The 27,987-nt window shown below is 45.3% G+C and overlaps 2 protein-coding genes and 1 long non-coding RNA gene across 17 annotated transcripts in view; 2 read left to right on the forward strand and 1 right to left on the reverse strand.

Moving 5' to 3' along the window:
- The window catches only part of PCNT (pericentrin), a 145,949-nt gene extending 136,481 nt beyond the window's left edge, over positions 1-9,468 (forward strand). For 6 of the 7 annotated variants that reach the window (XM_049875074.1, XM_049875081.1, XM_049875078.1 and 3 more), the window contains 3 exons: positions 1,293-1,369; positions 6,762-6,903; positions 8,789-9,088. In XM_049875074.1, coding sequence (XP_049731031.1) covers positions 1,293-1,369; positions 6,762-6,903; positions 8,789-8,981 — 412 coding nt within the window. In that variant the 3' untranslated portion in view covers positions 8,982-9,088. Of the gene's footprint in view, positions 1-1,292; positions 1,370-6,761; positions 6,904-8,788; positions 9,089-9,379 lie in introns of those variants that run through there. The other variant, XM_049875076.1, reaches the window with a different exon arrangement.
- LOC126070669 (uncharacterized) lies at positions 6,897-9,159 on the reverse strand. Of its 2 annotated transcripts, XR_007516241.1 has the most exons (4): positions 9,082-9,159; positions 8,723-8,854; positions 7,951-8,487; positions 6,897-7,845 (listed from the first exon to the last, which is right to left on the reverse strand). It is a non-coding gene; the product is annotated as an uncharacterized LOC126070669 (long non-coding RNA). The 2 variants fall into 2 exon arrangements; XR_007516240.1 differs by having other exon boundaries at positions 6,897-8,487.
- A 10,755-nt stretch (positions 9,469-20,223) lies between the features above and the next one.
- DIP2A (disco interacting protein 2 homolog A) overlaps positions 20,224-27,987 on the forward strand; it is a 130,436-nt gene continuing 122,672 nt past the window's right edge. For 6 of the 8 annotated variants that reach the window (XR_007516237.1, XR_007516238.1, XM_049875085.1 and 3 more), the window contains exon 1: positions 20,224-20,452. Coding sequence is in view for 5 of the 8 variants with exons in the window: in XM_049875085.1 (XP_049731042.1) it covers positions 20,362-20,452 (91 nt within the window). In the remaining 3 variants the exon portion in view is untranslated. The remainder of the gene's footprint in view (positions 20,453-27,987) is intronic. The other 2 variants (XR_007516239.1, XM_049875087.1) reach the window with 1 other exon arrangement.

Below are 27,987 nucleotides of genomic sequence, written 5' to 3' on the forward strand. Positions count from 1 at the left end.
CGTTTAATTTTTGATGACTTCCAATTTTCCTTGATTCACACTTTGTACATTCCACATCCCAGTTAATAATGGATATTTGCTGTTGTTGTTTCCCATTTTGAGTCATGCCACATCAGCAAATGAAAGTCTCAAAGGCTTTACTCCCTCCACAGCATTAAGGTCCTCAGTCATGTTTTGAGCGCCTGCACACCTGAGGGGCTCACCTGCCAGCACTGTGTCAGACAATGTACTGTCGTGATCCATATGCTTTTCACTGGCTACTTTTTTAAAGTAGATTACCAGGCCTTTCTCCCTAGTCTGTCGTAGTCTAGAAGCTCCACTGAAACCTGTCCACCATGGGTGCCCTGCTGGTATTTGAAACACCAGTGGCATAGCTTCCAGCATCAGAAGACACACAAGCCACCACAGTGTGACAAACTGATAGACAGGTGGTAGAAGAGGGGTTTACAACAAACAAACCTGCTGCTGTCGAGTCAATTCTGGGGGCTGATCCTGTCTGTTACAGACTAGAACTGCCCCATAGGGTTTTCTTGGCTGTAATCTTTACGAAAGCACGTCACCAGGCCTCTCTTCCATGGCACCGCTGGGTGAGTTCAAACCACCAACCTGTAGGTTAGCAGTCAAGCGCAAACTGTGTGCGTCACCCAGGTGCATAAAAATGTGTGACTGAGCGAGAGGCTGTACACCTTTAGCCTGCGAGTATAGCTATGTGCCCACTCTCCTGAGGAGCACCTGCCTTCTTCCATCCTTGCTCCCGAACATCCAATGCTCCGCCTGACACAGCCCTGCCCACCGCCCTGTCAGTGCTGTGCGTCTTCCCTGGAGGCACCGCTTTCTCGCCATCATCTGTACAGAGATCGCTTTTGGAGCAGGAGCGTACTCCCTGCTGTGTTGGAAATTTCATCACTTTTAAATTAGTAATGGTAAAAATACATTTCATTTGAAAATTTGCCGAATTTCTAAAAGCGTTTGTGTCACTAAGAATAGTGCAGCTGTGTCTGCTCCATTTTGCTTGTAGAGACATCATCCTTGAGGCTGTCGGTGTATGTCTGGGGGATGGAGGTGGCGAGTGTGCCCAGGCCCCGTGCTTTTTACCTGAGGGCATTGCCAAGAGCAGCGGGGACCCCAGTACACACTGAGCCCTCTGTAAACATCTGCCAAGGCCGCTAACCTCACAGATTAGGTGTTTCTGCCTCTGTGGGTTATTTTGTCACGAAGAGTTTTCATTGTTCCTTTCGTTCCTGTTTTGCTTCAATCCTAAATGTATTTCCTTTATTTACTTTCTTTTGTAGATTACGTTTTTTGGTTAGGAAATGGCAAGAAGTGGATCGAAAAGGAACTCTACTACAAGGCAGAGCCCTCCGCCCAGGTGGGACTTGAGTTGCTCACAGTTGCACGTTTGTAAATGTCTCTTTTAATTGCAGTGGTATTTTTGTTAATGTCACAGTCATTTTTCAGTGGTCAGTGGGAAAGGAATAAGGCCCTATAAGAAAATCTGTAAATTCTGTTGATGTCGTTGCCAAAGGAGTGAGGTGGGTCTTCCGAAGAAAAGTGGTTTTATGTTGTGAATAATCAGAAGTACGACCATGGCTTACACACTTAATGAACAAAAAATGTTTCAGAAAAGCATAATGATTTAAAAATATGAAAATGCTAACTATATCAACTCTTTAGTAATTAATGTTTAAGAAAATAGCCTTTCTTATTCTCCAGGACTCAGTGAAGTCCCGCTTCATACTGCTGCATCTGTCTCTCTAGCGCAGCATTGCCCAGTCAGTTCTTCCCGCTGTGTAGCTCTCTTGGTTCTCTCGGTTGATGCAGCGGTTACCTGCTGTGGTGTAGAACGGTGCCCCCTCTGCTTGGTGTCTGTGTACTCATGTGAGACAGGGGTGTGCTTGTGTGTGACTACCTGTGAGTAAAGGCCAGTCTTAAAACTGGAAGCCCTAGAAATCAAATACTTGGAAAATGAACAGTACCCTCCTGAAAAAAGACTGGGTTATAGAAGACATCAAGGAGGGAATAAGGAAATTCATAGAATGCAACGAGAATGAAAATACTTCCTATCAAAACCTCTGGGACACAGCAAAAGCAGTGCTCAGAGGCCAATTTATATCGATAAATGCACACATACAAAAAGAAGAAAGAGCCAAAAGCAGAGAACTGTCCCTACAACTTGAACAAATAGAAAGTGAGCAACAAAAGAATCCATCAGGCTCCAGAAGAAAACAAATAATAAAAATTAGAGCTGAACTAAATGAATTAGAGAACAGAAAAACAATTGAAAGAATTAACAAAGCCAAAAGCTGGTTCTTTGAAAAAATTAACAAAATTGATAAACCATTGGCTAGACTGACTAAAGAAATACAGGAAAGGAAACAAATAACCCGAATAAGAAATGAGAAGGACCACATCACAACAGAACCAAATGAAATTAAAAGAATCATTTCAGATTACTACGAAAAATTGTACTCTAACAAATTTGAAAACCTAGAAGAAATGGATGAATTCCTGGAAAAACACTACCTACCTAAACTAACACATTCAGAAGTAGAACAACTAAATAGACCCATAACAAAAAAAGAGATTGAAACGGTAATCAAAAAACTTCCAACAAAAAAAAAAGCCCTGGCCCGGATGGCTTCACTGCAGAGTTCTACCAAACTTTCAGAGAAGAGTTAACACCACTACTACTGAAGGTATTTCAAAGCATAGAAAATGATGGAATACTACCCAACTCATTCTATGAAGCCACCATCTCCCTGATACCAAAACCAGGTAAAGACATCACAAAAAAAGAAAATCATAGACCTATATCCCTCATGAACATAGATGCAAAAATCCTCAACAAAATTCTAGCCAATAGAATCCAACAACACATCAAAAAAATAAGTCACCCTGATCAAGTGGGATTTATACCAGGTATGCAAGGCTGGTTTAATATCAGAAAAACCATTAATGTAATCCATCACATAAATAAAACAAAAGAGAAAAACCACATGATCTTATCAATAGATGCAGAAAAGGCATTTGACAAAGTCCGACACCCATTTATGATAAAAACTCTTACCAAAATAGGAAATGAAGGAAAATTCCTCAACATAATAAAGGGCATCTATGCAAAGCCAACAGCCAATATCGCTCTAAATGGAGAGAACCTGAAAGCATTTCCCTTGAGAACGGGAACGAGACAAGGATGCCCTTTATCACCGCTCTTATTCAACATCGTGCTAGAAGTCCTAGCCAGGGCAATTAGGCTAGACAAAGAAATAAAAGGTATCCGGATTGGCAAGGAGGAAGTAAAGTTATCACTATTTGCAGGTGACATGATCTTATACACAGAAAACCCTAAGGAATCCTCCAGAAAACTACTGAAACTAATAGAAGAGTTTGGCAGAGTCTCAGGTTATAAAATAAACACACAAAAATCACTTGGATTCTTCTACATCAACAAAAAGAACACCGAAGAGGAAATAACCAAATCAATACCATTCACAGTAGCCCCCAAGAAGATAAAATACTTAGGAATAAATCTTACCAAGGATGTAAAAGACCTATACAAAGAAAACTACAAAGCTCTAGTACAAGAAATTCAAAAGGACATACTTAAGTGGAAAAACATACCTTGGTCATGGATAGGAAGACTTAACATAGTAAAAATGTCTATTCTACCAAAAGCCATCTATACATACAATGCACTTCCGATCCAAATTCCAATGTCATATTTTAAGGGGATAGAGAAACAAATCACCAATTTCACATGGAAGGGAAAGAAGCCCCGGATAAGCAAAGCATTACTGAAAAAGAAGAAGAAAGTGGGAGGCCTCACTCTACCTGATTTCAGAACCTATTATACAGCCACAGTAGTCAAAACAGCCTGGTACTGGTACAACAACAGGCACATAGACCAATGGAACAGAGTTGAGAACCCAGATATAAATCCATCCACGTAGGAGCAGCTGATATTTGACAAAGGCCCAGTGTCAGTTAATTGGGGAAAAGATAGTCTTTTTAACAAATGGTGCTGGCATAACTGGATATCCATTTGCAAAAAAATGAAACAGGACCCATACCTCACACCATGCACAAAAACTAACTCCAAATGGATCAAAGACCTAAACATAAAGACTAAAACGATAAAGATCATGGAAGAAAAAATAGGGACAACCCTAGGAGCCCTAATACAAGGCATAAACAGAATACAAAACATTACCAAAAACGATGAAGAGTAACCCGATAACTGGGAGCTCCTAAAAATCAAACACCTATGCGCATCTAAAGACTTCACCAAAAGAGTAAAAAAACCACCTACAGACTGGGAAAGAATTTTCAGCTATGACATCTCAGACCAGCGCCTGATCTCTAAAATCTACATGATTCTGTCAAAACTCAACCACAAAAAGACAAACAACCGAATCAAGAAGTGAGCAAAGGATATGAACACACATTTCACTAAAGAAGATATTCAGGCAGCCAACAGATACATGAGAAAATGCTCCCGATCATTAGCCATTAGAGAAATGCAAATTAAAACTACGATGAGATTCCATCTCACTCCAACAAGGCTGGCATTAATCCAAAAAACACAAAATAATAAATGTTGGAGAGGCTGCGGAGAGATTGGAACTCTCATACACTGCTGGTGGGAATGTAAAATAGTACAACCACTTTGGAAATCCATCTGGCGTTATCTTAAACAGTTAGAAATAGAACTACCATACAACCCAGAAATCCCACTCCTCGGAATATACCCTAGAGATACAAGAGCCTTCACACAAACAGATATATGCACACCCATGTTTATTGCAGCTCTGTTTACAATAGCAAAAAGCTGGAAGCAACCAAGGTGTCCATCAACGGATGAATGGGTACATAAATTGTGGTATATTCACACAATGGAATACTACGCATCGATAAAGAACAGTGACGAATCTGTGAAACATTTCATAATATGGAGGAACCTGGAAGGCATTATGCTGAGCGAAATCTGTCAGAGGCAAAAGGACAAATATTGTATAAGACCACTATTATAAGATCTTGAGAAATAGTAAAAACTGAGAAGAACACATACTTTTGTGGTTACGAAGGGGGGAGGGAGGGAGGGTGGGAGAGGGTTTTTTATTGATTAATCAGTAGATAAGAACTGCTTTAGGTGAAGGGAAAGACAGCACTCAATACATGGAAGGTCAGCTCAATTGGACTGGATCAAAAGCAAAGAAGTTTCCGGGATAAAATGAATGCTTCAAAGGTCAGCGGAGCAAGGGCAGGGGTCTGGGGAACATGGTTTGAGGGGACTTCTAAGTCAATTGGCAAAATAATTCTATTATGAAAACATTCTGCATCCCACTTTGAAATGTGGCGTCTGGGGTCTTAAATGCTAACAAGCGGCCATCTAAGATGCATCAATTGGTCTCAACCCACCTGGAGCAAAGGAAAATGAAGAACACCAAGATCACACGACAACTAAGAGCCCAAGAGACAGAAAGGGCTACATGAACCAGAGACTTACATCATCCTGAGACCAGAAGAACTAGTTGGTGCCCGGCCACAATCGATGACTGCCCTGTCAGGGAGCACAGCAGAGGAACCCTGAGGGAGCAGGAGATCAGTGGGATGCAGACCCCAAATTCTCATAAAAAGACCAAACTTAATGGTCTGACTGAGACTAGAGGACTCCCGGCGGTCATGCTCCCCAGACCTTCTGTTGGCACAGGACAGGAACCATCCCCGAAGACAACTCATCAGACATGAAAGGGACTGGTCAGCAGGTGGGAGAGAGACGCTGATGAAGAGTGAGCTAATTATATCAGGTGGACACTTGAGATTGTGTTGGCAACTCTTGTCTGGAGGGGGGATGGGAGGATAGAGAGAGAGGGAAGCCGGCAAAATTGTCACAAAAGGAGAGACTGAAAGGGCTGACTCAAGAGGGGGAGAGCAAGTGGGAGTAGGGAGTGAGATGTATGTAAACTTATATGTGACAGACTGATTGGATTTGTAAATGTTCACTTGAAGCTTAATAAAAGTTAATAAAAAAAAAGAAGCCGTGCTAGGTTGAGCTGGGCAGTGAGCCCGAGGGAGAGAGGACAGTGCAGTGACTGGGTCCCAGCATGGCCACACCTGTGGCCTTAGTGCTGTTGTTGGATTGCAGAGACAGGCTCAGGGTGCTGACATGTTGGCTCTCTGCCACCGTGTTCCCATGTTCTCACGACAGCAGACAAGGTACCTGGGAGGCAAGGGCCTGCCTGGGTCACTGTCCCTCTGAAGGACTGTAGCTGCCCATGAACACAGAGGATGTGCCTCCCCGTCAGCATCAGGGATGCAGCAGCAGCAGCAGCACCAAGCCCCCAGCCCGCAGGCCGCATGGGCTGTGCCCGGCGGCTCCCAGGGGTAGAGCCCTTTGATGGGAGGGTGCGGTCGTCTGCGTCCACAGGGCCTATGCCGGTCGTCAGAGATGACTTTTCTCCCAGCTTTGACTATCACATTTTATTTCTTGAAATAAAAATAAGTGGATGCAGCCTCACAGGCCACACCTGGTAGTCTCTACGGTTTCTGCTCGCCGTCTTCCTAAGCGGGGTAGAGACAGCACCCTATTCGCATCTTACTTGTGCCCTCCTGGCACCTCCTTACTGCTGCTCACATGGCTGCAGGGTCAGGGTCAGGGTCAGCCTCACAGGAGTGAAATCTGGGACACGTGGGCGAGCATTCCAACTAAAATGTGCTCCTTTCTTTTTCTGATCCCTGCATGTTCATAATCCTGGGAACAGAAGCACCACTGTCCCAGTGGCAGCCTCCTCTGCCCGAAACCAGAGGGTCTCCCCCAACCCGGGATGCTTCGTCCAGCCTCATCAGGGACCTTGCCTGTGGAGCCGGGCCCACACCAACAGCATCACCATGCAGGAGGGAAAGGTCAGCTGGGGAGCTGCAGGCTGTCCATCCACGGCAAGTGGGGCGAGAGAGACATCAGCCTCTGTGCTTTTAGGTTCTAGCCACTGGTGAAACCAGCCTTAGGGGGCAACAGCTGCTTAGAGCCTGATCTGTGCGGGTCCCAGGCAAGGGCTGCTCCCAGAAGGGCCCTCGGGGACTTGCTTGGCTTTGTTTTCTGGAGAAGTTGGGTTTTTCTCACACATGTATGTCTTTATATTAGCGCCCAGCTGGCAATTGAGGCATTACAGTGATATTATTAACACAAGTTTTTTATTTTTTTAGAAAAGTTTTCTATTAAAAAATAATAATGGGACTTGTGGTTGTTTAGATTGTAAAATAGAATTGGTTCAAAAGTTAAAAAGGTCTCCCTGATGACCCGTGGTAGTTCGTAGGTGGGCGTATGTGCACTGATCCTGGCCTGAGGCTCATCTGGGGATGTGAAGGAAGGTGGGCGCACCTGTCCCGAGAGGGCTGCATCCTCACAAGGTCCAGCTCTACCTCAGCCATGGGGTTCCTGATCCCAGGGCTAGTTAGAGAAGATGCGGTTTTCATTCCAGTTCTCTAGGCTGGACTATATAAACATTCCTCCTTGAATGTGGAATGAGGGCATCCCAGATTACGAGCCATTGAATTGTCTCACCTGTGACCTCTCGAGGATCTGGAACATATCCTTAATGCACACGGACAGCTCAGCGTGTGTCTCTGTGAATACGTGTGCACACACGTTCAGAACTATGAGGATGTGTCTGCTTTTTACTTCGCTCTGCATGTTCCCGGTGTTCTGAAATGAGCAAGCACTACCCTTGTCAGAGCGAGTCCTTAAGATGGATCATCAGGTCTGCAGTGTCCCCAGGGGCTGCTTGCTGGTGACCATCCATTTGAGCTGATCCTGTAAGGAGCATCATGGTCTCTGAGCGTTGTCATCTTGGTGGGAGAAACCATGCATACAGGGGTTAATGACGTCATTACGACACAGGGCAGATCAGAAGAGGTTACTGATTTGACGGAATGACGCAAATTAGTATTCACCTTTGAGCCTGCTGATATTTCCAGCCTGTGGTACATATAGTTTTTGATGAGCTCTGCTGATGATCTCCCATCACCATACACAGGGCTTTAGAAATGTAGTCTGAAAGTCTGGCTTTGGTCAGCCCCCGAGCAAGGCAGGGAACAATCCAGTGGGAGTCCATGAGGGGCCTAGAAGCCTGATTCTACTTGGTGAGGGCTGGGACCTTGTCAATCTGGCACTTGCCTTAGTGGGTAATATTTATCGAAAGGATAAATAATAGCCAAGGGCCTCTTTTGAGTGGGGCAAATTTGTAGGACAGTGCAAGGGTGAGTGAGAGAATGGTCCCTGCCCTGAAGAGATCAAGAATGATACAAACTGTGCTCATTGGGCCTTGGAGAAGACGAGAGGAAGGACAGCCGAGGTGGGGGCTGGATGGTTGTAGGTTTTATCCCAGGGAAAGGCAAGTAGGTGGCTGGGCCATGCCTCACGGCACAGAGACGAGGCATCTGAGGATGCTGGTGAATAATCCAGTTTGGGTGAGAGAGACATACATGAAACTGTAGGGAATAAAAATAATACACATTAGTTTTTACTCACTTTAACTCTGAGGCAGAAATCGTATAGAACTTGGTTTTAAAAGCATGACATACTTTTATTTAAAAAACAAAACGAGCTGTACAAGATTTTTCTTTTCAGTTAAAGAAAGAATATGGAGAGAAATATACAGTTAACCCCCTTTCCCACAGCATGCCTGAGTCAGCAGGGACCCTTTGCTCCTGCACGCCCACTCACCACACTGCTGTTTGTTAAGTTCATCTCTTTTTTCGTTTGTTTCTTAATGTGTTGGTTTGTTTGAAGATCCACTCCATCTCCAAATTCAAGATCGGAAAGGTCCCTGGATGCTTCTCAAGATCCAGAACAGTCCTTAACAGAATATATTCACCATTTAGAAGTGATCCAGCAAAGACTAGGGGGGATACCACCAGGTAATAACAATCCTTCTCTTAGCATTTTTGAAAATATCCTAACTATACCTAGAAATGTAAAATAATGTAGAAAAGATTTCTAGTATCCAACTTAGTAATTATTAGTTTTTAGTCTGAATAATTGTCATTAAATAGTGTTAGAGGAAAGATTATAAATGAAGATACCTTTAGAAATGTGAAAACCAGTCGCGTTGGTGTTGGTTTGTGGTGACTTTAATCACCGCTGGCTGGGACGGTGGCCTTCCTCTTACCCAGAGAGGGAGGAGGAAGATGGTGCTTTAGCCAGCGCACGATTAGTCCACGCTTCTCACCTTTCATGATTTGAATCATTATATATTTCAATTGTAATTCATATTTTTAGCAAAAGAAAGATGAATTCGGTGTAGTAGTTAAAAACTGTGAAATTGTATTTAAAAGATTTGTGAAGCCTTCTAACTGCTATGCAACATCTATTTGTATCTAGAGTCTACTTCAAAAAAATCCAGCCGCCAGAAGATAAAATAACGAATAAAATCTTTGGGATCGTACCTGTGACAGTTCTATTTGAGGAAAAGATTTGTTTTTTTTCCCTAAAGAATGCTTGTGATGTGACATGGGATACATGTTCCAGGCATCAGCACTCCCTCGAGCGCGTTCATTAGGTGTTCAGACCTGTACGCTACAAAACCAAACGGAGTATTCCTGTTGTGGTTTCAGTACGTCTCGCTCCTCGCCTTCAGGAGGTAACGTGCGCTCACAAACAGCAGGCACAGGCGCGGTTCGTGTGTGTTGGCAGTACGACACCTGCCAGCCTCCGAGGAGGGTAAGCTGGGATGGCTTCCGCTGGTTTATTTTCCTAAGCTGTACAGTTGGAAACTTTGATTTAAACAGAAAACATGAAAAACCAAGGGGGGGATAAAATTAAAGCACTGTTTTATTTATGACCGGCCCTGGTCTTGTGTTTTGTTTTATCCAGCTTGCTTTCATCACTGGCAAAAAATAAAACATACACTTAGAACTTGTGCTAAACTCCTGAAAATCAAGAATCCCCGTGGAATTCAAAATACTCTTCACCTGGTAAAGACAATTAGCCACTCGCCTATTGTTTAGTCTTATTTGGTTTGTAATTTTATTTTTGAAAGATGCTACTACTACTTTTCTACTGCTCTTGACTATGATTTCACATTTTACTCACAGTCACTTATTACCATGCAGTCATATCTAGCCAAACTTACCTATCCTTGACCCCACATGCTGTTATACGGGCATATTTGTAAATGTGGCAGTGATTTTTTTAAGGACCTTTGAGCATGATATTTATTCTGCTGGGCTTATGCTTTAAGATGAAATCACTTGTTCTCACTTTTTCAGTGATTCTTTCAACCTTCCACAGACAGGCCCATGTCTGCATTTTCTGAGTACTAGCTGACACTGCGACGAAGGTCACTTGTTTTACCAGCTCTCACCTTTCCGTCTTTCCTTTCTGCCAAGCTGTCTGCTGGGTCCTTCTGCCTGAGTTGCTGAAGCTGAGATCTCAGTCAGCCCTAGGAGCAGGACCCCAAGAGATGCCTCTTAGACAGGGTTAAGCTAATGAGCGGGAGGAGGAGTTCATTGAAAACCACCAGTAGACACCACACCAACTTGTTAATATGGAAATTGATATTTAAAGACAAAGAGGCATTCACTCTGCCTTCTTATGCATGAACCGAGGTCATCCCTTGGTGATGAGGGAAAATACTTTACCGGAAAAAGTCAGCCGATTCATTTAGAAGGAACAATACGATTAGAAAACTTCCATTCTCCAACCTCCAGTGAGATAATTCAGGGTAAGGTTCATCAATAGATGCTAAAACCAAGGTGAAGTTTCACTTTTACAATGGAGAGTTCTAGTAGTCACCACCTTAACCAGGCGATCAAAATAAGCTAGCTAGCTAGCTGCTGAGGAGTCAGCTCTGACTCACGGCAACCCTATATATAACAGAAAAAAAATGTTGCCTGGTCCTATGCCATGTTAATGATTTTTGGCATGTTTAAGTCCATCATTGTAGCTACTGTGCAAATCTGTCTCACTGAGGGTCTCCCTTACCCTCACTGGCCCTCTATTTCAAACATGATCCCTCCTGATGACATGTCCAAAGCAAGTGAGTTGGACGGTGTTCTGCTGTGATCCCTAAGGTTATGACTGGCTAAATTTCAGAGGCAGATTGCCAGGCTTTTCTTCTTAGTCTTAGTCTGGAAGCTCTGCTGAAACCTATTCATCCTGTGTGACCCTGTTGGTATTTGAAATACCAGTGACATAGCTTCCAGCATCATAGCAACATGCAAGCCACCACAGGACAAACTGAGAGATGAACAATGTCTTAGTCATCTAGTGCTACTATAACAGAAATACCACAAGTGGATGGCTTTAACAAAGAGTTTATTCTCTCACAGGCAAGTAGGCTACAAGTCCAAATTCAGCATGTCAGCTCCAGGGGAAGGCTTTTTCTCTCTGTCAGCTCTGGAGGAAGGTTGAGTCTTCCCTTGGTCTGGGAGCATCTCAGCGCAGGAACCTCAGGTCTAAAGGACACTCTTTGCTCCCAGTACTGATTTCTTGGTAGTATGAGTTTACCCCTCTCTGCTTGCTTCCCGGTCCTTTTTTATCTCTTGAGAGAAAAAAGGTGGTGCAGGAAAACTCGCTTTACATTGGATCAGGGATGTGACCTGAGCAACAGTGTTACATCCCACCCTAATCCTTTTAACCACAGGCAGAGATTTTGATTTATAACACATAGGAAAATCACAAAACAGAGGACAACCACACATGGCCTAACCACGTTGACACATATTTTGGCGATGCACAGTTCAATCCATTGCAGACAACAAACTGACAAGTGGGGGGAGCCAACTAAGCATTGCTCCTAACGGGGGACCTCGTATTCAACGCTTCCTGATGTGATGTGAACAGCGTCACCTATGGAGTGTTCTTGCTGGAGTGTTTAATTCAAATGTAACCAAGCCTTTATACCTGACTTCCAGTTTATAGGAAATACAGGGGGTAGAGGAATGAATGAAATGACACCATGATGAAAAAGACAAACGGGATGTTCTACAAGTACCTGGCCTAGTTTACCAGATAGACAACAGGAAAACAAAAGCGAGGGGCCAGTTGTTTAAGTTAAGAGAGACTAAGAAGACATAACCAAATATGTGTGAAACCTGATTGGTTCCTAAATTGGGGAAAAAACAGCTTTAAAAGATGGCTTTTGGGATAAAGGGTAAATTTGAATATGTAATGGAGAGTAGATTTAAGGGAATTATTTGTTCATTTTTATAGTTAGTGGTAATTATGTAAGGGAATGCTTCTTGGGAGTCCTGCTGAATTACTTAAGGGTAAAGAGCTATGACTTTGCAACTTACTTTGACATGGCTCAGCCAAAAAAACTTTATGTATGTACTCTCTCTCACACACGTTCACACATGTATATGGATTAAGTAAACATGGCGAAATCTCTTTAAAATATTGAATCTATTTAGTGAGTATATTATTTGAAAGCTTTCATAATGAAAGACGGAAAAAAAAATCATGACTATTTAAATGTGGTCCAGAAAGGCCTTAATTGAACATGCGGTATTGTCTCAGAGTCCAGGCGGGAAAGAGAACCACTCTCAGTTTTCAAACATGGAGTTTAATACAAGGATATGATTACCCTGATGATGGAAGAGCTGAGATACAGGATTGGGAGAAAACCCACAGGTCAGAAGAACGGAAAGCTTCGTAACGTCATGTGCTGTGTATAGCATCACCCATGGAGGGCTTATGAGGACCATGGATTGTTACTAGGACCCAAGGGCCAGGGCCTGTGTGGCAGAGCTGAACCCACCAGGAGAGGCACGGGCTGCCAGAGATGTTGGCTGAAGCAGAGCAAAAGGAAAATGCCCATCTTTTCCTCCTGCCTGCCTATTTACCAAAACTAGACCAAGGACCCTCGGGAAGGCACCTTGCAGAGCTCCCCTCCCCGCCCATGCAGTACAGAAGGGGCAAAAGTCAATCTGAAGGCACACAGGCAAATCAGCAGCACAGCCCACCCCTGTTGCTACTTAACAATTGTTCTCCCCTTCTCATACTCAATTCCCAAAAAATAATTTCAGGCACCTGCCCAACGTCAGCAAATAGTCTTTGTAAGAGAGAAGATGCTCTAGCTCTCTTGCCAAGGTCCTGCAAGGTGTCAGCTCTCCCAGGAGTCCAGGCTTTGCAGGCAGTGTACAGACTTCATCAGGACTGGATCCGCCCCCTTGTAATTTGGTGACCTATGTATTCATTTATAAAGGTAACGTCCCAACTACGTGTCATAGAGAAAATACCAGGGGAGATGAGAGGGTGAGATGGCCAGTGTATATATTAAAATAAAGATGCTATGGCCTGTTGTTTCACTAGCCATAAGGCTTTCCCTAAAATCATCTCCTCCTCCTACTGCCTAATCCGTTTCTCTGGCCCTCAACCAGCACCTTGGCTGGCTGGCTGACCAAACCCTCCTTAAGATTCCAGACCTTAATGGTCCTGCTTTATAGGACTTCTTATTTTTCTTCTACGATTGAACCTAAAAGTACTAAGAACCAAGTGATGCCTGGTGAACCTACTCGATTCCAGACAGATTTCCCTGTCCTCATTGTGGACACCTACCAGATTTTCCCTTGGTAGTTGGGATCGATCACACCAGTGAGTACCATAACCCTTATCCTTGCTTGTTCGTTCAGATGACAATTCAAAGGGACCATTGTCATATCTGGTGGGAGCAATTCTCCCTCGGGATGGCAGAGCCCAAAGTTGTAAGATGGGAAGCAGAAATTCCTTCAGGGGTTATTTGGCGTAAAACCAGGGCCATTCCTGTCTTCACGTGGTCCCAGACCAATGTATTTTGTCTATGGGAGAAATGGCACCATATTGGTCACTCAAAGCATATATCACATCCTGTGGTAGGTATATCATGCCATGTTGATCTGGCACTATAATTGAGTCTTTAGCAGGCTTCTCCACCAGTCATTAGATGAGCTTCTTCCAGGTGAAGGAGTCCATGGTAAGATCAAGGAATTCCATGGTCAGAAGCCTACTGCCAGGCTTCTTTTGGCATGTTGAGTTTTCTGGTCAGAAGCAATGACAGTGAGTAAAGAATGTTGGACATCCACAAATGAGTTCTGGGCAGGAAAAGGAGATCCATATCCAGAAGTGGAGTGGACAGAGGCAGGGGGACAAACGGGGGAAAATGAATGAGGCATGAGCCACCAGCACGTGCAGTTTACTTTTGCCTACTTAAGTCCAGTCTCACCTACAGCACTTCCATTTGCCGATGGGTTACTGCCACGCGTGCCTAACTCTATGGCTTGGCGACCAGACAGCAGCCCCGGGCGTGATGAGTTCGTGTTGCATGTGTTTGGTATCTCATGGGCAGGCGCAGCAAGTCAGATGCTGTTTCCCGAATGGAAAATGAACCAGCAGGTGGTGGCAAGGCTTTGCCCCCAAACCCTAGGGGCCTGCCCCAGTGGGGCTTTACACCCCAACTCCACCCAGCATCCTTAATTGCACAGGCCCGTCACAGGCCAGAGTAGCAGGGCAACTTCCATCAAAGCTGCAGGTCTTCTACTGCCCAGGTCTGAAATCCAAACAAGCCAGCCAAGCCTTGTGTCTTTCTTAGTCATAGGCAGGGCAAGGTGTGGCAATAAATCCTTTACTTTAGAGAGGTGTGATGGATTGAATGGTGTCCCCCCAAAATATGTGTCACCTCGGTTAAGCCATGATTCCCAGTACTGTGTGGCTGTCCTCCATTTTGCGATTTTCCTATGTGTTATAAATCATAATCGCTGCCTGTGGTTAAAGAGGATTAGGGTGGGAAGTAACACCCTTGCTCAGGTCACATCCCTGATCCAATGTAAAGGGAGTTTCCCTGGGGTCTGGCCTGCACCACCTTTTATCTTCCAAGAGATGAAAGGGAAGCAAGCAGAGTTGGGGGACCTCATACCACCAAGAAAGCAGTGCCAGGAACAGAGCGTGTCCTTTGGACCTGGGGTTCCTCTGCTGAGAAGCTCCTAGTCTGGGGGAAGATTGATGAGAAGGCCAACAGAGAAAGCCAGCCTTCTCCTGGAGCTGATGCCCTGAATTTGGACTTTTAGCCTACTTTACTGTGAGGAAATAAATTTCTCTTTGTTAAAGCCATCCACTTGTGGCATTTGTTATAGCAGCACTAGATGTCTAAGACAGGAGGATACTGTGAAATTCCAAACTACTCAACCTGTAAACAGGCAGGCCCCTGATTTTTCATGGGATTTATCTCCCACCATTTAGCACACAGAAGCCCTGGTGGCATAGTGGTGAAGAGCTTGGCCACTAACCAAAAGGTTAGAAGTTTAAATCCACCAGCTGCTCCTTGGAAACCACGTGGGGCAGTTCTACTCCATCCTATTGGATCACTAATGAGTTGGAATCAACTCTAAGGCAAAGGGTATTCAGCACACATACAAAGCCATCTAAGGTATTTGTTACTTCCTGCTCACCCCAAGCTCAAGCTCAGTGCCACAGAGGAAATTCCGACTCCTGCTCACTAGGACTGGTTAATATAATGTCTTTAATGCAGTGGACTCAAATTATACTATGATGTCCAGACAATCAACGATCCTAAGATAATACAGTGAAGGTGTACTACTGTCACTGCCAGCTGAAAGTAAACCAGTCATTTTCACTAACTGGTATTGAGAAAAAAGTGATAGTGGGGCCTGAATATAAACTCTTCATGACTGCACCTGGGACAGGTGCCTCACAAGGAAATGCTGATTCTCAAATACCATCCATGCCACCCTCACTGCTCTGGATCCATACCGAGAGATCTCAATATAGCCTAGAGAAGTGCAAGGCCTGCTATTGGAGGAGGCAGCCTATATGGCAAATCATAAAATTAGTCATAGGCAGCAACATTCCATAGGAAAGCGGAGACAGTATAAACAAGATTGGGCCTGAACATATCCAGAATACATACGTAAATGGCACAAGTAAGCAGTAAAGCTCATGATGCTTTTTGCCTGAATGTGAGATGTTTCTGATCCTCTTCTCTGATAGGGTCAGAAAACGCATCTACCAAATCAAAACCACCTACCATGTACCTAAGGCTATGTTAATCTGCTCTAACAGATGCCACACCTTGCACAGAGGCTGGAGTCTGGGCTATAACGTGGTTGAGCTTGAGGTAGTGTACCCTCATCTTCCAGTATCCTCCTGATTTTTTCAGAGGGCATGCTGCTGAATTAAAGATATGGTGGGCACCACCACTCTGCATCCTTTACATCCTTAAAATGGCACTAATCTCTGCCATTCCCACTGTGATAGATCGAACGCTACAGGCCAAAGACCCAGTTACACTAGCTTTCAAGTATGTCAATGCTAATTACACACTTGGGGATGGGGGAAATGACCACCAAGTGGGTCACAGACCCAACCTACTGTAAGCTGAACCTTGAGCAGGATTTCATTAATCACCTGGCCACCATATGCAACCACTCAAACAGGAGGGCCATGATGATGCCTCAGGTGTCTGGATATCAAAATCAAGTCAGACCCTGTGCCCATCAGTCTTTAAAATATCTGGTTAATTACGTCCCAAGGGTATATCAAAGACAATGGCTGTTGGATCTTTTGGAGGGCTTGAGGACTCATTTCTGTGCATACTTGTTATATGTTACAGGGTCCTTCCCCATGGCATTTGGCAACCTCTTCAAGTCAACAGGTTCCATGTCTGAAAACTGGCTCAGGTCTTGAAACGGGGTGTGGGCTCCTAATTTTTTAATGATTTTCCATCATCCATCCTTGATTTCTGTTTGTAGTATCCTTCTTAGCTGCCTATCCATTTTGCCTCTAGGTAACCATTTTCTATAACTATGGGTCAGGCCCCCTTGGCTGCCACTGAGACCTTGCTGATCATTATTAATCGTGGTCCACTAACTTCTGTCAGATAAGTGCTGCCTCCTAGACTCTTGTTTCAGGGTCACTGCTATCACTGGGCCAAGTTCTTGTTAAGACTTTTCTACTGTTGGCTCTGGCCTACAGAAGAGACATCACTAGTGGAATATAATCATATGGTGGGTCTTCTGGAAACACACAGAACATAAATCTCACCATGCCCACATCCCTGAGCCTTCCTTCATTATCTGCCAACAGCAATTCTGGCACTTCTGCTCTGCTCATCATAGTCCATAGCTTTTTCCATGTGTGGTATTCTTAAAAGTACACCTGTAAATTCCTTTATAAGTCTCCATTCAGAAGACGGAGTCTAATTATTCTTCCCTTCAATATGGGTGAGATTTAGTGACTCATTTCTAACAAATAGAAAGTAGCAGAAATGATGCCATGTGACTTCTGAGGCTAGTTCAAAAGGATACAGCTTTAGCCTTGCTGTCTTTGGACAGTTGCCCTTGGAACTTGGCCATCACATTGTGAGGAAGCCCAGGCTACAGGCATCAGTCAATGTGGGTGTTCTGGCTGGTATTTCCAGTCTGGCCTCCAGCTGACTTCCAACATCAACTGTCAGATATGTGAGTGAATAGACCTTCAGATCATTCCAACCTCCAGCTCTCGAGCTGCTCCAGTTGAGACTCTAGATTTCATGGAGCAGAGAGAAATCACCCCTACTCCGCCCTGACCCACAGTAACCTCTAGAGATAATAAATGATTCTTGTTAAGCCACCAAGTTTGTAGTAATTTATTACGTAGCAATAGATACACTATGGTTCGAGGAGTCATCCTTTTAGGATGTTTGTACCATTTCTTCAAACCAGGTATAAATTCCCACATCTTGAAAGACTGTTCACAAGCCGATAAGCTCTCCTCTACCCAATTTTACATTCTGGCTCTCTTTATCAAGCACCCTTATAACCTAGCTCTACACATACTTCCCCAGTTCCTGCCAGTACACATTGCCTAGGTTTTGCAGCTCTTTTGACAGAGTGAAGGCTACAGTTTCTTTTCTGTCTCATCAGGCCATCGCGTCTCTACCTAAATTATGCTAAGAAGTAATTGTAATTATACGCATAGTGTCCAGTAGGTGGGCTGGGGAGAGTGTTAGCTAAGCAGGGAGAGGTGAGCTACATTTGTAGGCTTCAAAGGTTCAGGGCAATCTGGGGAGTCAAAATCTTTGACAGCACCTATCCAGATATCTCCAACCTATGTGTTACGGGCCCAGGTTTTTCCAGCCAGGGTCCCAAATTTGTCACAAAAGACTTACGTTGGCTGAATGTTTTACCATCTTAGGGGTTCAGTGACTCAGGAGGTCTGGCCCTTGTCTTTCTCTACCATCCAGTTGTAGGAGATTCTTTGCAAGCAACCCAAAAGGTTCTGTGGCTTTCAACTATCTGCTACTTGCCAGTAGCTGTCTATTACTTAAGAGCATCAGTGGTGCTAAGCAATAACCATTTAACCCTGTTATCCCTCCTCATAGCTACTACTCTCACCATGTGTCACAAACGCCTGATACACAACCTTGTAGTGTATTCCTTTTCACTGGTACATCCATCTACTTCACCACTGGTGAAAATTTAACAGTTAGATCACGACTTTGTGCCAGGGGCTGTGAGCATTCCATCTACCACAAGTGATGAGTGATTCAGTCTCAAACCTCATCTTTTCACCTGCTTCAGGCTACTCTTTGTACCAACTCTTGTAGGGTGGTTTTTTCAGAAGCCGATACTGAGATGGAGTCTGGAATACAAGATGTGTAAACCACCAACGCAGTGCAACAGGATGTATATCTGGTATCAAACCGGTGACAGTGAAAGCAAGCAAGCCTGGGCAAACAAAGAAGCTGACGTGTGATGCAGACTTGGCAAAACGTTGGGCAGCCCAGTGCAAAACTGTGGAGCAACTACTGCCCATCAGAGGTGTTCTCCATGTTGAGCCATTTAATGGCAAGATCTTTATATACACTGAAACCTATGACAGCCAGAACTAGCTTGTTCTCCATCTCTCACAGGGTGCAGTCTTACCAATTTTTCTCTCTCTCTACTAGAGGAAAATATTTGAGTTTTCCTTTGCTGACAAGTTTCCGCCTTACATAGGTTCTGGCTTTCGCAGGTTTTACTGTACCTGACTTGCTCAGTCACCAGATGGGTCTGCCTCAGAAAGAATAATGACCTTAGGTGAGATGGCTCTCCGCAGATGGACAGACATTTTTACTTCCACCACAGCTGACCCCTGTACCACTCGGGTACACTTTCCCATATACATCTGGGCAAACAGCTCCTTCAGGATTCTTACCGTTCTTGGTCTGTTCAGCTCCACCAAGCCCCCAGGCCCCTAATGTCTTGTTCTCCTTCTGTCTGTCCTCCCACAGCCCAAGGTCACCTGATAGTCCCAGACGACTGCTGGAGCTCCTTCTTGATCAATTTTAACAGTACACCTCTTTGGACAGTTTGGAAGCAAATGAGTTAACACACATAAAGGCCTGAAAGAAAAAATGCCAGGCACACACCCCGGTCTACGTAGGTGTCTGCTCTGATCGTGGCAGAAACGCAAAGACAGGAAGTTAAAGGTGCCGTGGATGTCCCACCGAGGCTCCTCAGAACCAAAGGAAAGCCCCAAGGGTGAGGCATACCTAGTCAGAAACGGGGAGAGAAATAAGTGGATGAGGGTCACCTGGGCTGCTCGTGGGTGAGGCGGCAACCAGGCCCCGCGCGGGGGTCCGCCTTTAGGGCGCGCCGGCGGCTCGGACCCCCGGGGGGACGCACGCTGCGCGCCGAGGTCAGGGTGCGGTCATGAAGGCCGACGACAATTGCGGAGGCGCGGGGCTTGCCGGCTGGCTCACGGGCTGGCAGTCCCCGCCGCCGCAGCTGCCCCCAGGCTGCCAGGTCTGCAGCCTCGGCCGCTTGGACTCGTAGCCCCAACACCCCAGTGGGCGCCCCACACAGCGGACTCAAGTGGCGGACCGGCCCCCGCTAAAAAGAGCGTCCCCGACCCCCGTCGCAGAGCTTGCTGGGAGTGACCCTCTCCCGCCTCGCCCAATGGAAGTCCAAGGTGGCCTGGACGCGTCCTCCGGGCCAATAGGAGGGGGCTCTGAGTGTTGCTGGGCGGGACCGAGAGGTCCCAACCCACGGCCGGCTGTCCGCCCGCGCACGCGCGCTCCTAACCCCGCCCTTCCCCCGCGCACGCGCGTTCCGCTCCTGCCGGTTCTGCTGGGAATCGCGGTGTCCCGCCCGCCCCTCTCGCTCACGCGCGCTCCCGTACGGAGCCGGCGGGATCGGGGGCGCGCGGGGCGGTGGTGTCTTGAGGAGCCGCTCGTGCCCGCGCTCGTGCCCGCGCCCGCGCCGGTGCGGAGCCGCCCGGGCCGCGCCCCTCCTGCCGCCGCCTCCCGCTCTGGGGCCGGGCGGATGCGGCTCCCCCGGCTGAGGGGAGCGACGTAGCCGCTCCGACCCCGGTCCCGACCCGGCCTCGGCCCCCGTCCGGAGCGTGCCATGGCCGACCGCGGCTGCCCGCTGGAGGCGGTGCCGCTGCCCACCGAGGTGCGGGAGAGCTTGGCGGAGCTGGAGCTGGAGCTTTCGGAAGGTGAGGACGGGGCCCCGGGACCTCGGCCGGTCGCTCGCAGCGGGACACCGGGACCCCCGGCCCCTCCCCCGACCCCTCGCCCCGGGACCCCGCCCGACCCCACACACCAGGACCCTGGGACCCGGGCCGGGCCCTCATACCGGGATTCTGGGTCCCCGCCCGGCCCCCGGGTTCGGTCCCTCGCACCCAGGACCCCTGGCCCCTCGCCCCGGGACCCCGCCCGACCCCACACACCAGGACCCTGGGACCCCGGCCGGCCTCTCATACCGCCTGCCTCTCGCGTTCCGGCCCCAGGACCCCCGCCGGCCGCGCCCTGCTGGGTCGGGTCCGGGTCGGAGCAGAGGAGGCGCCGCGGGCGGACCGGCCCCATTGCCGCGCGTTGCCCTTTAGCAGGTTGTGGGGCTGCGGGCAGGAGAATCTGGACGAGAATGCCTGTTTTTGTCCAGGCGGAGAGCGGTGCTTGTCCGGGCGCCAGGGCTGCAGGCCCGGGGTCAGGAGCGCTGCTCTGTCCACTTTTGTCCCCGGGCAGCCGCTGTGCTTGCGGAGTGCAGACCTGCGGGAGAGACCCAGGGCGGGCACTGCACCCTGTGCCTGGGGGTTACCACAGCACCTGCCTCTAGGCTAAAATACCCTAAAACTGTGCAGAGCGCTTCTTAACACTTTGAAGCGATTACTGCCAGCCCCTCTCACGGTTTAAAAATTAAACAATTCTGTCCAACACATGTTAGGTCGCCAGTTCGAATCCACCATGCGCTTCTTGGAAACCCTATGGGGCAGTTCTCCTCTGTCCTGGGAGGTCGCTGTGAGTCGGAATTGACTACTCTTCCGCAGTGGGTTGCGGTAGGGTATCTAATAAATGTTTCTTTGGTTGCTAAAAATAAACTGAAGTAATAGGGCTTCAGAAGCAGTGGGTGGCATTCCTCATACTGGACTTTATTTCTTCCCAAGGCTGCTGTTCCTGGCCCAAGGGTAAGTTCCTGCCTGGTATCAGGAAGGCCTTGCAGCCCTTTAGGAAAAGCATGTAAATGTTTCTTAACTCAGTTTTTGACACTTAAATGTATTTCCAGCTTTTAGCTTTATTTTTTTATAGTCGAAGTGTTCTTTAAGTTTCAGACTGGTATGTTTTAGCTGGGGTTGGGGTAGTGAATTCTTCAAACATCCATCTAGGAGATAATAGCAAATACTGTGTGTCAGGCCCTGTTCTAAGCCCTGAGCCTTGGCATGTACTAACTCATTTAATCCTCATAAAAACCTCAGGGAGGTAGACGCTGTTGTTATCTTTGATTTACACGTAAGGAAGCATCTACTTGTAATTGTTTTAAATTTAACATTCAAAATAAAAAATTTTACGGTCTGTGGCATTTTTTAAATGGAAATACAGTAAGATGATGGAGATTCGAGAACTTTTTGTGATTAAGTGCTCTTAGGAAGTCTGAAGAACTCCAATTAGAAATGTCTCGCACAGGGACTATACTGAATTAGTTATGGTTCTTAATCTGGGGAAAATCCTACAGGTGCACTTCGGGTTTTACCCATTTCGAATATGTTTTTGCAGATTGCTCCTCATTTCTCCTCCAGTGTGGCATACTCTTTATTCCCTCATTTTCTTTCTGTCTTGTCATTATATTTTCAAGTGCTAGTAGTTGATGGTTAAATAAGATTGGATCATTTCTTCAAATAACTTCTGTAATTGTATGACAGAGCACACATAAAGACAAGTACTTCAACAAAAGGAATGTTTCTTATTTATCGAATCCGTTTATGCTGTTGTCGTCTTAGACACATGTAAGGGATGTATATAGGCAAGTAGGGGGAGTAAGATTAGAAAATGTAGAGAAGAACCTGGAGGAAGTTGCTTGCACTGTGAAAAGGGATGGGCAAGAGAAGCCTTAAGGGAAAGAGACAGCAGGGTGTAGCTGTGCCAAGGAGGTGGGAGCCCTGGCTTCTGTCCAGGCTCCTAGACTGGCCTGACACCTTCCTTTTGGCCAAAACAGGTCAGTGACTACTTGGGCACAGTCCCACTTGGCCTTGCTCCCAGGGTGCTTCCACACCTTTGACGCTAGTTTCTGCAGTTTGTGTTGCGATTGTTGATATGGGGCCGGTCCATTGAACTCAGAGCTGCACAGTGACATGGACTGTGTCTTAGGTAGATTTTTGGTGTCTTCACACAGTGGCTGGCATCTGATAGGTGCCCATGAGTATCCACTGAATTATAACATCTCTTAAGTTTGCTCAGATGTAAAAATGAGGTGAACACCAACCCTGTTGATGTCACAGGGTTCTTGTGAAGATTCCGTTGGATAATGTACATGAAAGCGCTTTGAAATTGGGATAGGTGTTGTATTTATATAGTTAAAGAAAGATATTATTAATGAAAAGAACCCAGGTGGTGCAGTGATTAAGCGCTTGGCTGCTAACCGAAAAGTTGGCAGTTCGAACCCACCAGGTGCTCCGCAGGAGAAAGATGTGGCAACCTGCTCCCATAAAGATTTACAGCCTTGGAAACCCTATGGGGCAGTTCTGTTCTGCCCTACAGGGTTGCCGTGACTTGGAATCGACTCAGCGGCAGTGGGTTTATTATTAATGAAGCATAGCCATAAAGTAACCGAAGTTAGTGGTCATCATTGCCATTGTTGTCATTTTTGTATTTTTATCAAGTAGAGGTAAAGTGGTACTCTCTGTTCTGTAAACCTCCCATCCCCCCAATTAGGGGAGAGATAAATTTCTAATTCAGAAAAAAGTGTCAAAATGGAGTGGTTTTACAGCACTCATATTTGTCTGAGTGAGAAATTGTGTAAAACTTAGAGTTATCACTGCCATTTGCAAGTTTGAGGGAAGAGGCTACTTAACAAAGACAAGATACAGGCTACATGGAGACCAATAGTGAGGGATACTTGGATAACCTGGAAAAAACTCCAGTGAACCTGCATGCCTGCCCCTCAGCCTGTATGCTGGCAGTGACTCGTTGAAAATACACCTCTGCTTTCATTTGTAACTCATGGCTTCCTTTTCCTACATCCTTGCTGGATTTTCATATCAACCTTTGTGATTGCGGTTGGCCCTCAGGAAGCTCTGGACTTTGAGTGCACTGATTTTTTTCACTTATGGCAGGTTTGCTGACTTTCTGTTGTAGATTCTTACGGAGGAAATAAGGAATGAGCCTGGTCTTACACCTCAGCTTTCCTGGCTATTTCTCCCTTTTTGACTTAATGGTCTCCTTCAGATGAAGACAGGTTAAAGGGTAGAGCTGCGTGGAAGCCCACTCTTCTTAAAGCCCCCCCCCCCATGAGCGTAACACAGAACAATTCATACATATGGCTCCTGAAAGCATATCAGAATGTCCGTGGATAAAAGTGAGATTGTTAGAGGTATAGCTTTGATTAAAAAAAAAAAAACAAACAAGAATTAGTTCCCAGACATTTGGGCAAATTGCAGCAAATTGCCTTTGACACGCCTCACATCTGATTTTGGCACATCTCTGCAGCTCAGTACTCAGGGCTGTTGTTGCTGAACTGCTTTACAAACGTGGACAACAATGTGAAGTTTATTCTTTGTTTTGGTAGCCTGCAATGGAATAGAAAGGAAACTCCCACAGAGTAGGCTACTTTTGTCCCACTACTATTTGTTTTGTCTAATAAATAGGTCTGTTTCACAGCTCATAACTTTAGTACGTTACTTGTTTTTCTGCATTCTGATAATGCTGGGGCCCTGGCCTGGACCAAGGCAAACGAAAAGAGAGAAAAGCTTCATTTGCATGTACAGAGAAGGAGCTACATTCCGCAAACTTTTTTCCTCTTTAACTGTATTTAATTTCTGAGATCTGTGATGCAATTCCTAGTTTCCAAAATGCCAGCCTGACATTGCCTTCCTCTGAATGAACATTTGTTGTGCTTCCTGAATATTTTGTGATAAATAAAAGTAGATGTTCTCATGTCCAAATTCTATGGACCTGTCAAAGCCCAGTCTAAATGCTTCTCTTAACTTGAGCCTTCCCTGATCACCTCTTACATGACTCCTTGCTTGGTACACACCCTTTGCCCTTGTCCCTTGAAGTATATACTCATTTAGTAATTATTGAGTGTCCACTGGGTGCTGGGTCATGTTTTAGCCCTCAAAGGTCAGGTTGACCTCTGTCTATGGCATCTCTCCAGAGGTAGCCTCTGGTACTCACCAGTCCTTCCAGAAGTGATCTGTGCCAGTGGTTCCCAATGTGTGATTGATTCATAGACACCTGGGGTCCCCGAGATGCTTTCAGGGGGCTTATGAGGACAAGTCTCTTGCATAAGAATACTAAGATGTCATCTGTCTTTTCACCGTGTTGACATTGCACAGATGGTATGAAAGCAGTGGTGAGGAAGCCTGTGCTGGCGTCTTAGCCCGAATCGAGGCTTGGGCACCAGTCTGTGTGAATAGTAATCTCCACCAGTTCACATTTACAGAAAGAAAAAAAAAAAAAAAATGCTGCCTTCACTTCAGAATATATTCTTGATGGAGCAGTAAAAACTAATTTTCTTCAATCTCGACCCTCAAGTACTCGTCTCTTTAAAACCCAGTGCCCTTGAATCGACTCCGACTCCTAGGGACCCTACAGGACAAAGTAGAACTGCCCAAAGGGTTTCCAAGGATTAACCTCTACGAAAGCACCTGCAGAGTGGCTGGTGGGTTCAAACCACCAACCTTTTGGTTAGCACCGAGTGCCTTAACCACGCGCCACCAGAGCTCCTCGTGGCTTTAACAGTGGCTTTTTAGTATGTGACGAGATGGTAAGTATGCATGGAGTGCTTCTGCTGCACAAGGTAGTACAGTTCCTCTCTTGAAGAAAAGCACTGTGTGATGATTTGAGTCACAGGTTAACTAGCTGCTTTTTTGTGTTTGTATGGAACAACATTTTACTTGAAAGCATGGATGACAATAAACTAGAGTTATTTAGACTTGGGTATTTGGTGGATATTTTCTTGAAAATTAGCGAAGGAAAACAACTGACAGAATTTATGGCTAGTGATAATATTTGAGCTTTCAAGCAAAAATTACAGTTTTAAAAAACTTACATTAAGGTCCCTAAACCCATTGCTGTCGAGCCTATTCCAACTCATAGCAACCCTATAGGCCAGAGGAGAACTGCCCCATAGAGTTTCTAAGGCTGTAATCTTTACGAAAGCAGACTATTACATCTTTCTGCCTCAGAGCAGCTGATGGGTTCGAACTGCTGACCTTTCAGTTAGCAGCTGAGCACTTAAACACTGCACCACCAGGGCTTATATGTAAATTATATCTCAGTGAAGGCATATAGACCAAGAGGCAGTTGTGCTAACAGAACATGGGGATTCTGCATGGTTTAAAGTCAGGAAAGGTGTTTCTCAGGGTTGTATCCTTTCACCATACGCATTCAATCTGTATGCTGAGCATATAATCCAAGAAGGTGAACTATATGAAGAAGAACAGGGCATCGGGATTGGAGGAGGACTCATTAACAACCTGTGATGTGCATATGCCACAACTTTCCTTGCTGAAAGCGAAGAGGACTTGAAGTACTTACTTAGGAAAATCAAACACCACAGCCTTCGGTATGGATTACACCTCAACATAAACCCGAAAATCTCACAACTGTACCAACAAGCAACATCATGATGAATGGAGGAAATATTGCAGTTGTCAAGGATTTCACTTTACTTGGATCCACAATCAATGCCCATGGAAGCAGAAGTCAAGGAATCAAGTGACATACTGCATTGGGCAAATCTGCTGTAAAAGGCCTCTTTAAAAGTGTTAAAAAGCGAAGATGTCACTTTGAGGACTGAGGTGTTCCCAGACCCAAACCGTGGTGTTTTCAGTCACCTTGTATGCGTGTGAAAGCTGGACAATGAATACAGAAGACTGAAGAAGAATTGATGCCTTTGAATTATGGTGTTGGCAAAGAGTATCGAATACATCGTGGACTACCAGAAGAACAAATCTGTCTGGAAAGAAGTACAGCCTGAATGTTCCTTAGAAGCAAGGATGGTGAGACTTTGTCTTATTGGAGGGTCAGCAAAAGAGAGGAAGACCCTCAACAAGATGGATCGACACAGTGGCCACAACAGTGGGCTCAAATATAGCAACGATTGTGAGGATGGTGCAGGACCAGGCAGTGTCTTACTCTGTTGTACATAGGATTGCTATGAGTTCGAACCTTCTTGATGGCACCTAACAACAACAGGTGGCGCAAAACAGTTTGTGCTTGATTGCTAAACTAAAGGTTGGTGGTTTGAACCTACCCAGCCATACTACAGAAGAAAAGACCTGATGATCTGCTTTTGTAAAGATTGCAGCCAGGAAACTCTATGGAGTAATTCTACTCTGTAACACATAGGTTTCCATGGTAGGAATTGACTCAGCAGCAACTAACAGCAACAACAACAGCATATGTGCTCAAGTGAGGTTTACAGCTTTCCAGTATTTAAAGACTTTCCTGATGACTTTTGGTGGCAATATTAATGAATGTGAGTTTTTGATATTGTATAGTGAAATTTGTCCACATTTGGAAGATCTGTATAACTGTGAACCAGTATTTTATAAATGACCAAGGCATCATGTTACTTGATTGTACAAGCATAAAAGATCACTTAAAAAAGTAGGCAAATAGTTTAATGTAACATAGTACAAAAAACTCATTGACACGGTTTCAGATTCTACATTGCCACTATTTAAGAAACTACTGCTTTCCTAGTTCCAGTGTCATATCAAAGAAGTATGTCCACGATGATCTGAAAAGGCTAATTAAATTTTCTCTTATTTTCTAACCACATGTCTAAGACCAGATTTACTTCATAGACTTTAACGAAAACCAATATCACAACAGCTTGAATGCAAAAGCAGATATGAGAATCAAACTGTCTTTTATTGTCTTAATTAGGTGATTACTTAGCTTTTTTCCCCACATCTCTGTCAGTTTGTCATGCTCCGGTGGCTTGCCTGTTGCTGTGATGGTGGAGACTATGCCACCAGTATTACAAATAGCAGGTTTTAGCTGAGCTTCATGACTACTTCTGAAAATAATTTTTACTTTTTCATGACTACTTCTGAAAATAATTAGTGAAAACCATATGAATAGCAGTGGAACATTGTCTGATATGGTGCCAGAAGGTGAGCCCCTCAGGTTCCAAAGCACTCAAAATATGACTGGGAAAGAGCTGCCTCCTCAAAGTAGAGTTGACTTTAATGATGTGGATGGAGTCAGGCTTTCAGGACCTTCATTTCGCACGAATCAGCATGAGAGGAAACAGCTGCAAACATCCATTAACAATAGGAACGTGGAATGCATGAAGTATGAATCTAGGAAAATTGAAAACCATCAAAAATGAAATGGAGCACATGAACATTGGTACCCTAGGCATCAGTGAGTTGAAATGGACTAATATTGGCCAGGTTGAAGCAGGCAATCATATGGTCTACAGTGTCGGGAATAACAAATTAAAAAGAGGAATGGTGTTGCATTCATTGTCAAAAAGAACATCTCAAGATCTGTCCTGAAGTGCTGGCAGTGATAGGGTAATATT

The sequence above is a fragment of the Elephas maximus genome, chromosome 2 (genome assembly GCF_024166365.1).
Source record: "Elephas maximus indicus isolate mEleMax1 chromosome 2, mEleMax1 primary haplotype, whole genome shotgun sequence".
Classification (NCBI taxonomy): Eukaryota; Metazoa; Chordata; class Mammalia; order Proboscidea; family Elephantidae; genus Elephas; species Elephas maximus.